This window comes from Dipteris shenzhenensis, chromosome 24 (genome assembly GCF_047967505.1).
Source record: "Dipteris shenzhenensis isolate YYH24624 ecotype China chromosome 24, Dip_SZ_1.0, whole genome shotgun sequence".
Taxonomy (NCBI): Eukaryota; Viridiplantae; Streptophyta; class Polypodiopsida; order Gleicheniales; family Dipteridaceae; genus Dipteris; species Dipteris shenzhenensis.
This window is the reverse complement of record NC_141619.1, coordinates 11,572,909-11,584,192: the sequence shown is the minus strand read 5'-3', so window position 1 is coordinate 11,584,192 and position 11,284 is coordinate 11,572,909. Positions and strand designations below refer to the sequence as shown.

General features: G+C 39.0%; 1 protein-coding gene across 1 annotated transcript in view; it reads right to left on the bottom strand.

The window, feature by feature from the left end:
* Nucleotides 1-3,634: 3,634 nt before the first annotated feature.
* LOC147886222 (uncharacterized) overlaps nucleotides 3,635-11,284 on the bottom strand; it is a 21,998-nt gene continuing 14,348 nt past the window's right edge. The window contains exon 5 of the mRNA XM_087395068.1: nucleotides 3,635-3,715. Within this exon, the coding sequence (XP_087251194.1) occupies nucleotides 3,635-3,715 (81 nt within the window). The remainder of the gene's footprint in view (nucleotides 3,716-11,284) is intronic.

The window sequence follows — 11,284 nt, the reverse complement described above, 5'->3', positions numbered from 1 at the left end:
AAAATTCGTATCTGAATATAAAGCTCTTCAGAAATGGCACACTTGATCTCTTGGAGCTCTGGCTAGTCTTTTTTTTTTTTTCACCCATCTTTTTTTTTTGTTTTCACCCGTCTTTTTTTTTTTTTCGATTTCAACCTCAGAACCACTTTTTCATTCTTAGTGAAACCAATTCAAATGTATAAATCTTGGACATATACTACTCGGGTCTTTTTTAGGGACTGACCACCCCTCTAATACGGGATAAGTGGTCACTAGCACAGTGGTTGGTTGCACACTAGGATATTAACTACCACCAATGCAGTGGTTTATTCACATAGATTCTTGTGACACTGTCCTAGTAATTAACTATGGTAAAATACCTACACTCTACTAAGCATGCAAGCTCGATGAGGATTGGTATTTTTAAGTGCACTCTACTGAACATGCAGGCCCGGTGGCTGGTAACTAACTACACTTTATTGGTCATGCAAGCCAGGTGGTCGTAACTGGAAAGTGAGTAATTATAGGTCCTCACATAAATTCTTGTGACATCACCCCATGTATTTGTGATCCTTTTTGTAACTTCCTTTTATGGAATTCATTGCTCACACATTATCTTTGCATATCTTTGCTAGAGTTCCAACACATTGATAGAGAAGACGACCCACCTAAGTCGAATGATGAGAGGTAGACATGTCAAGTCGTATGAAAGAAGAATGAGAAGGCTGGGCTCAATGAGCTCTCTCCCTATTTAAGTGCAATGCATACACAACTAGGAGCCCATTATGAAATCTATCCTTGAAACTCTATACACCAATCCACCTACTACAAATGTATGGCATACCCAAAAGACTTTGGAATGCTCATGTTCTATCTGAGAGCAATGTTGGATGACCTCCCCGTAGAACCAGACCTAGAGAAGAGGGAGGATAATAGCTACAAGGAGGACATGCTTTGCCATTGGCTATATGACTTGGAGTCGGCAAAGGCGATGAATATTAATTTCTCTAGCTATCGTTTTTCCTACTCCTTTAAGGTACTTGTCAAGATCATGATGTAGGTTTCTTTTGGCAGGACATGATGGCGATGCAAAGTTGTATAGAGCGCCAATACTAGGATGAAGAGGCCCAAGCGAAAGAAGGAGTTACTATGAGCGTACAAGTCGATAGAGGCAAGCAAGCAATTGGTGATCCGAGTGTGTAGTGAGGTCTGCGATAGCTCATAAACGGGCCTAAAGAGTTGGGAGATGCTTGCTATAGAGAGATTGATAAGATAGTTGGGAGTTTGAAATTTCCTTGAGCCGCAAAATGTCGTATTTTTGAAAAAGTAAAAATCTTGCAAGCATTTCTTGGACTTGTGGACTTTCTCGGACTGGCATCATCCATGATCTATGGTGCTTGTAATACCTGAACCTACTTCCATATTAGGTATTGCTTTAGTATAGCACTTTGCAATGAGTTTTAGGATAGCACGGCAGTAGTGTAGGATAAGTGGTCACTAGCACGGTGGTTGGTTGCACACTAGGATATTAACAGCCACCAATGTGGTGGTTTGCTTCTATTATTACAAGATGAATGGCATACAATTCATTCGTTAAGGATTTATGGATTTGTGGATTCATTATGGGATTTAATAAAACTAGCGTGGTGGTTGTTTGGGATAAATCACTTGGTATTTACAAAAATAGGTGCAGTAATTAGTTTGGGATTTACAAAAAGAAGCATAGTCTCAAATACATTTTCCATTTTCTAGGATAAGTGGAATATTGTTTCCTTGCAATGAGACTACATTTTCTTAGTACTATCTTAGTCGTCCTCGTACACTGCTCCAAGACACCCCAAGATGATGTGCTCATGCATGTCTAAATCCAATTTGAAGATACTCTTGCTCTTCTTTTGTTGTCGCATAGGTTGCATCTGGAACTTAATAGCTTCTTACTAGATGAGAGTACACAAATGTTTGTGGACTTTTATGTAGTAGTTCGTTATTGTGGCCTTTCTTGGATGTTTTTTTCTAACAAAAAGCTCTAACTACTACATCCCACTTCTCATAGGTTGTTTCCTAATTATCCTTAAATGCTTCCTCAACCTTGTGCTTAGGTTTTGTGCACTACAATAGAAAGTATGGGTCATCTTCCTCATTCTCCCCACAGGCAACGACAACTGCAAAGTTATCCCCGTCTTCCAGACAATCAGTGAGGTCATCAACACTCTCCCCAAACTATGGAGAGTCGTTGTTTGTCTCTCCATTGTTTGTCACTCCATCTAAACATAGAGGCAAAACTTGAACTCCCTACCATGTCTTCACAGTTGTAAAATTCTCAAAATCGTCATGATCCCCTATGATGCACGCACTGCATAAACAAGAGAGTTTTCTTGTTTTAATCAGGTGGTTGTTTGAAAATCCCCACATGATGTGCCCACCATGAACTCCTTTAATTTTCTCACAATTGTCTTGGCTTCTCCTTTGCACTTCATCCACTTTCACTTCATGGAACACTCTATGTACTACACTATTGTTAAGGCTTTGTTTGTACCATGTGTTTTTTTTTTTGTTTACTATATGTTGAATGCACACCTGTGGAGAGGTTGGCTGTAAGCCATGTTAGAGCATCATGGGCATCATTGAGCTTTTCTTAAGGGCATGTTAATTGGTGTTTAAACAAAACTTGCTTAATAACAGCACCGCATCCATCATGTTCACCCTTGCCACGGCTAGACCCAAATACATTCCACAACATGTCTAGACCAGTCAAGGATTTGAACCTTGAGACAAAGTAGAATCCATGAGCTTATTTAAATTGAGAGGTAGCACCATTTGACCACACCCAATGTTGTTTTATATTTCCGGCATGGGGACTTTCAGCCATTCCCAATGCAGTAGAAAAGCATGCCACACAAATAAGGTGTCATATTCCCTATCATCTAAATGTAGAAGTGGTATGTGCATTGCACTGTCCTGGACTCCTATGAGTGAGCAAGCAGATTAGCATCAATTGTAGAAGAGTCAAGCAAATGATTGTATGTGATATGCACAAGAATTGTTATTTGCTTGTTGTACCAGTGAACACTTTGTATCTCATCTTGTTCTAGAAATAAATAATTTTTAGCAAAATCTATGACAGAGACGATAGTGTCATGGGGAAAATTGGCAAGGCATATCCTAAAGTGCTTATCCTGCCAGCTAGCTATGACATTGTGAAGCTTATATTTTGGGATGGATTGAACCACGTGACCTATAAGCTCCCTCGGCTGAGTGCTCTTATACAATAGTAGCCATCTCTTTTTATCGGATCCTTCAACATTAACATTTTCAAATCTCCTCCATTTTAGAGTAACATGGTTGTCTTCCCTCATTTCATTTGGACAGACATGAAATGTCTTCTTCTTCAGCTTTAGATTGAAATGCTTGCATGTGCCACAAATGCATTCAATGCGGTGCCACTCACGATCTCCCTTTGGACAAACCACTGGCTCCCATATAGCCCTTACGCTATAAATCCTGCTCTCCCTTGCAACACATGATGAGGATCCAAGTGGCCTACAGATTGTACGTTCATCGGACAGACATGGGCATTGATCCCCATGGAGCAATGCTCCAACACGACCAGATCTCAAGTCATTCATAGCTTGTCAAGCTAGGTCAAAGTCTATGCCTATTTTACAACAACAAGCATTCTTGTCTTTGAGTTTCCTGATGTACCAAGGCTCACAATGCTCAAAGCTACTGCACCCAACTGAAATGTCAAGATTCCGATCCATAAACTTGAGATACAAATCCATCTACTGACCCAACATACGGGAACAACAGAATAGTGAGCCCTATTTTAAATGGAACAACAATACAGTCTCAGTACAATGAGCCCCCTTTTTGTACTACTAAACCAAGTTAAAACATAGTACATGCAAAAACGTGATCTAATTAAAGTATTTAAAGACTCTAAATTGAACTAATTATCTAATAATTGAACTAATTATCTAATAATTGAAGGAATCAAGCTACTAGAAGCAAAACAATTTCAACCACCGTGTTAGTCACAATTTTAACTATAGGGCTGGTTTAGGATACTCACAATTTCAACCATCGGATTAGTTTAGCCTAAAAGTCTCAACTTCACATATTAGACAATAACAAGTATATTGATTTTTATTTATGAATTTCAGAATTAGAAAATAACAATGTATTGCTTTTCATTTCTGAATGACCCGAATAGCACTAAGAAACACAGTAGTTTCAACCACTGGGACCATCAACAACTAATGTATGTTCAACCACACTGATTCAAGACAATCACATAACTAGTGATTGACTCGCTAAAGTAGCCACGATTGCATGATGTTTCAACCACTGGGATGGTTTAGTAAAATAATAATATATTATTTTTCTATTGCGAAATATATTGCTGTTAATTTTTTGTCAACCACACCACTAGCTGGTCAACTAATGTATGTTCAACCACGCTAGTTCATGACAATCATATAGCTGGGGAATGAGCTAAAGGAGTCATGATTTAACTAATGTCTATTCAACCATGCTGGTTCAGGGTAATCACATAACTAGTGATTGAGCCGAAGTAGCCATGGTTGCATGATGTTTCAACCACTGGGCTGGTTTAGTAAAATAGCAATATATTTCTTTTCTATTGCAAAATATATTGCTATTAATTTTTGCTCAACCATGCCACCGAGCTGGTCAACAACTAATGTCTGTACAACCACGTTGGTTCAGGAAAATCACATTAATTGGTGATTGAGCTGAACTAGCATATAGTTGCATGATGTTCCAACCAACGGGCTGCTTTAGGGCAATCACATTTAGTCCAAGCCTAGTTTAAGAAATGAAAAGTAAACTATCTCAAAGCTCAACCACAAACAACCACCAGGCTACTTTAGGCACCACTGACCTACGTTGTATCAAGCATGTGTATGATGTGCTCTCAAACACCTTATGTCCTCTCCGCTTTTCATAAATGTCCTTTCTATTTGGAAAAACTCCATATTTTTGTGCCAAAACATTGACACTCTAGCAATGACTTCCGCACTTAGGTTGTCTCTCCTTTTCTTGTGTTCTGTTGGATCCCACAGACTTCTCCGATTGGGATGATTGTGCATTGCTTCTACTCTACATTCAATAGCTCGTTGGTCCTTCTAATTGACAACATCTTTAAAATTGTGCGCCCAAGATGTTTCTCCTTTGTTCCAGGGGACACCAACATAGCTAATGTTGGCCTCTTTGTAGCTAGTTTATCTAAGTTGTGCACCCCTTTCACTTTTTGTAGGCCATTTCTAAGGTTAGATAGAATCGCCTCTTGGGCGTGCATCTCCTGAGGTGTTAGTAGGGTTGTTACTATAGGAACTTTAGGGTGCAGCACGCTAAAGCTTGTGAAGACTCGAGACTAGTATTCACCAGAATGGCCTGATGTTCCTACCTCGAATGCTCACACCAATCGTGACACCAGAGCTCATGTTCTTCGCTCTGATGGCAATGATCAAATGCGTGTATCTGCAACTGCTTCATGTTGCTACTCTACAAGGATTTTGATTTCTTCTCATTGTTACTCCATTCGCAAATGTTTCAAAAGTGTCTTCCATTGCCATTTTGATATTGTTCCATTGCTTTCCTCAACCTGCAATCTATTCCTTGTGCCTTGACCAATCTTTTCAACTTTTCTACCTCGTAACCTCTGTCTAATTCTCTTGCAAGCCATGGCAAGCTGCATGTTGCCATTGAAGCCATGGCCATAATTAGTCTAGAATAGACCTAGAGAAGCTAGCTTATGAGGCGAGCAAAGGATAGAAGATAACTTACCTGAAAGAAGACAATGCAAACCAAAGTCTATGCAAGGTCACGTCGAGGTGCGTGCAAATTGCAGGGCGTTCACAGGGTGTGGGCAGGTTGCAAGTACTTAATATTCTAAGATTCAATGGATGAGAGGTGTGAAATTTGAAATTCACAGGAATAGCAAAATTTTCAGCCACCCCTGGGTTTCCCCCCTCCGGTGATACACGTCAACAAAATTGGATATCCCAAACAAGTGCAATGTGACCTAAAATGCTTCAAAACACAAATAGGCCAAAGGGCACACTATCGGGTTTGATGCCATGTATTATGTAATGCAATGACCTTTGGCATGCTTATGAGCCATATAGCAAGCAAGTGCATGGAAAAAGAAACAATTCGAAATTGTAAATAGTGTTGGATTTAGTAAAAGATTTTTGCACATACACAAATTGCACTTTTTCAACTTCTTCTAGTTTAGGGTAAATCTAGATACCAATATCAACAACTGTCAATGTTTTAAGACCACCATGTAGTAGTCCCACTAGTTTCGATTTCAAATTTTCAATCCGTTTTGGTTTTCAAAAAATCCAAAAAAAGTTATGGAGCATGCCCTCAAATGGGTTTCCATCACTTTAGCACAACATTGAAGGCCCATTAACCCATACCTAAAGTTCTCATTTAGGTGTGTCCTTGGGTTTAGGAGAATCTCACATAGTGTACTTTTGAATGATTACTTGGTTGCATGTATATATGGAACAAAATTTTGATGTTTTTGAATAAATTTCTATATCCTATAGTCTTCAGGATTCATGCTTCACATGCAACTTAGCACTTGTAATGCTTTAACGGTCTCATTCCAAATCCTTATTCCATAGTTTTTTCGTCTCATGTTCAAGTTTAGAGTGTTTACAACTTGAAGTCAAAGTTTGCCAAATTCCGTTGAGCAATGCATAAGTTATGGGTCATGCAAGATATCTATATACAAAAAATTCCGTGAACCTCACCAAAAAAGGCTACACCCAAGCAAACAATGATCCTTGTGGACAAGGTCAAAATCTTGTGCAGCCATGGGATTTTGTTACAATGTTAAATAGTAATAAATGGAGATGCGACATTTGCAAAAAAGAGTTCATGGCACTTGGCATAAGTATGAGTAAGCATTTGTTGGGAAATAAGTAAAACCTCATGCAAAGGTGCGAGGGACCACATGTTAAAACTATTGTGTCCATCCTGCGAGGTGTTACCCATGCAAATCTAGGTCCCATGGTGGATAATAAGAGCCTAAAATTGTTGATGCATGATAGCATAGCATGAATTCAAATCTAACAATTCCAATGTCATGTGACAATGATTTAGAGCATGGAAAATTTGAACCATATCTTGGTTGTCAAATATCTCATTTGTAATTTTTTGTAGTATGCTAAAAGTATTGCGATGTATTAAGAATTGGATATGTTGAATCAAAAGCCATTTTGCAAATGTTTTGTACTACATGCTTAGATTCAAATCTTCAAGATAGTTTTTTTCTTTTTATGTTCGATGATAGTAATCATGCCTCAAGAGAAACATGGTTTTCTACTAGACATTGCACATAATTGTGTCAATACAACTAAAACACTTAATTAATGGAAGTGTAAAATATGTGGAAAAGAGTTCACAAGATCAGGCACTATAGAACTATGATGCAAGGGAGAGATTGTTTGACAATAACGATAGTACAATAACCAAATAATAGACACAATAGAGCAAAATAAAAATTTCATATCAGATACAAATGATGGTGCTGTCCACCACGTGCGCTCTCTACCACCAGTAGAGCTTCAATGGCGATCTACACAGACTCTGGATGGAGAAGGACTTGAGGTAGGGGTATTGGCATTAGATGTTGAGGCTTGAGAAGTGGCCTCCTTATATAGCCCTTTGTAGTAGTAGACCAATTCCACCACATTGGTGGGATGGCGGTGGCACATGCATATTGACTTAGCACATTGTGTGACTAAGTGTGAGGATGGTGGCACATCTTTTCTTGAATTTTGCCACCGACCAAAGACTTGGTTGCACCAAGGAAATAAGTTTTCCTTGGTACACAAATATATAACTCCAAGAACCAGCACGGTGGCTATCATAGATCTCCTTTTGTTTGCCAACATGTTGGTCATCATAGACCTCCTCCTATAATACGTAAAAATAAGTAACGGAGCTATAACTCTAAGAACCAGCGTGGTGGTCTCTCTAAGACAACTTTGAATTCTGGGTGATGATAGGTCATCAAACCAGAGTCTGCACTGAGGTGATGCTCAGAATCATAGATTGCGTCTCATTATTATGCCAAAAACCACCGCAGTGGTCTCTCCAAGCCAATCTATGATTTGCATGGGCAAAGCTGTGGCAAAAGGCTCCACAATGACAGGTGGTCAAGCAAGAGAATGTGTTGTGGCAGTGTTAAGAATGATAGATTGCATCTCATTACTACGCCAAGAACCAAGGCAGTGGTCTCTCCAAGCCAACCTTGAATTTTAATGATCTGCATGGGTGCGGTGCCCAGTGGCAAGTGGCAAAGTTGTGGGAAAAAGCTACATGATGATAAGGGGTCGGGTGGCTCAGGCGAGATACTGCGCTACGTGAAGAAGTGCAGAGATTCACGATGTAGTGCAGAGCTACTATGTGTCAAGCTCTACAGTGTTCAAAAAAAAATAGATTGCATCTCATTATTACTCCAGTGTGGCATCATGACATCCAAAAAAATTTCGACGAGAGCGCGGGTTCGCGCAAAATTCAAATATTCACCCAAGATTGCATCGCACTGCGGCCCCAAAATGGCCCTGAAAATAGTTTCATGATTGGCTACACCCAAGCAAAAGTTGACCCTTATGTCAACAAGGATAATTATTTCCTAGGAAACACAAAAGCATAATTCAAAAGCATGAAGTCTTGCCATATTGCCCCATGAAAAACATATCTCAATTGGTAAAACTAGAAGCATGAATCTGATAATAATAAATGTTTTTTAGAAATGTCAGAGTAGGCCTAGTGGTGAGAAGAGTCACAACTTTGGTGATCGTCATGCTAGTCTCCTTCCTCTCAAGTTTTGTATGATTAAATGCATAATGATATTTCACCTCAAATGAGACTAAAGATCATTTCACCAATTTTAAAATCTCAAAACATTTTAAAAAAAGAACAAAGTTTCAAATATATTATAAAAAGGACCTTGTGTAGTTAGGGACCCCAAATGCTCCTAATCCTGAAAATTAGCATTTGTAGAAACAGATTGAGCCTTTGCAGCAAATGAGAAACCAATTGGCAAATGATTCATCAACTAAAAAACAAGTAGAACTCCTCACTAGTGTTACCATTAAAATGCATGCTTGTCTCTTTTCTTGCCTTGATATTTCACAACATTATCTCATGGCGGCCTATCTTAAGCCTCTTTTCCTTAGTAGATTTAGATGTTCGATTCTCATTCCATTTCCCTAATGCATATCTAGTAGGCTCATGTGCAAACCTCATCCTTTTATGAGATCAATTCATAGAGGATAGGTCGATAAAACTCTAAATAAAGTGAGTGAAATTGGTAAATTGATATACGTGTGTGTGTGTGTGTGTGTGTGTCTACCATAAAGCTGAATTTTAAAATACTTATAGTTCTAGATAATAGAGATTGCCCCTTAATCTCTTTTAACATTTGTTCCTTAAAACATTATGGTTTTAGACTAAAGCACATAAAAGTTAACCTCTCATAGTTAATCTAAAGCAAAGTCATGGTTGGTGTTTGACAATTAACTGGAAGAAAACACATGAAGGGGCAACTTTTTCCAAAGCATCTCGTTCTCGGTTAAAGTTGACTGGATGGTAGTTGAGAGGTGAATATAGGAGGAGTATATAAATTTTGGCCTCAAAATAGAGGCTAAGGGCTTATTCCCACTACTTGTTCACTACTTGTTAAAATAGATTTTGGCCTCAAAATAGAGGCTAATGGCTTATTCCCACTACTTGTTAAAAAGACCTAGTTAAAAATTTTAGCAAAATGTGCATTCTAATTAGGATTGAAGGGGCTCTTGTTATGTTAAATATGTTCACAATATGCTTGAAAATTTGACTATGAAGAGAAACATAGTGAAGTATAGAAAATAATGGTTTAACTTAAGAGCAAGTGGTGGATATGCTACTTTGATCGAAATTCTTGTTAAAGACATGAGCAAAATTTTAACTATGAAGAGAAACATATTAAAGTATAGAAAATAATGGTTCACGTTAAGAGTGGGTGGTGGGAATGTTACTTTGATCGAAATTCTTGTTAAGACATTTTGAGGGTTGAGGTCAAGTAACATGGGTACTCGATTGAAACTTGATCATAAGGTTGATGGTTTTTTCCATTCCAAATTGAATTTTTGAGTGCACCCAAGAGGGTGAGTAATCACAGATGCATCATGTGCTTGTATCTGTTGGACAAATGATGGTGAATTTGTGAGGGGAGGAGATTCAAAGGTTTGAGCGCAATGAGCAGGGGTCGGGATATGTCCCATGGCATACCTAGAGGAGTGGTCTTTTTTTTTTCCATTGAAATAAGGTTGAAAACCACTATGACCCTACATAATGAAAGTAAGTCTTCTTAAGTTACCATTAAGTAAATGTTGAACAATAACATACTAATATAAAGACGGCACAACCACTAAGTCCCCATTTAACAAACGAGTAGCATGACCCGTCTACGATCGGTTAAAGACCCGCTCCGCTGGGTCTCAAAGTGAGATTTTAAAATGTTTGTAATTTCTAGCAATAGAATTTCAAGTTTCAAAATCCTCCAGCATAGGCACCACTTGGCTTGGCTCTATGCTCAGTTTTACTGAACTATTCAGTTAGAAGAGAGGCAAAGCATTCGCACAACACCCACCCCCCTTCTTGTACACACACAAATGCTCTCTCTCTCTCTCTCTCTCTCTCTCTCTCTTCTCTCTCTCTCTCTCTCTCTCTTCCTTTGATTGTGTCCCTCATGATGCACATGCACATGCACTAATCTCTCTCTCTCTCTCTCTCTCTCTCTCTCTCTATCTATCTATCTATCTATATATATATATATATCTCCATTGTAAGTTTGCTAGAATTCTCGGTCAAAGCAAGCAACATCTCAGTTTGTCAAAGGAAAATAAGAGTTCTATGTTGGTAATAATCCATGCACTATCTTAGAACATAATAACGATTGACGCAAAAGGAATGACAACCAAAAAGACAAATAGTAATTCTATGTTTCTCAACTCGATGGAGCCCATAGCAATATAATAAGACAACCGTTAGGCTACTAGGCTCCCTATCTCCCCCCCCCCTCTCTCTCTCTCTCTCTCTCTATCCCTATCTCCCCCCGCCCCTCTCTCTCTCTCTCTCTCTCTCTCTCTCTCTCTCTCTCTCTCTCTCCCCCCTCCCTCCCCCCTCTCTCTCTCTCTCTCTCTCTCCCTCGCTCCCCCCCCCTCTCTCTCTCTCTCTCTATCCCTATCTCCCCCCTCTCTCTCTCTCTATCCCTATCTCA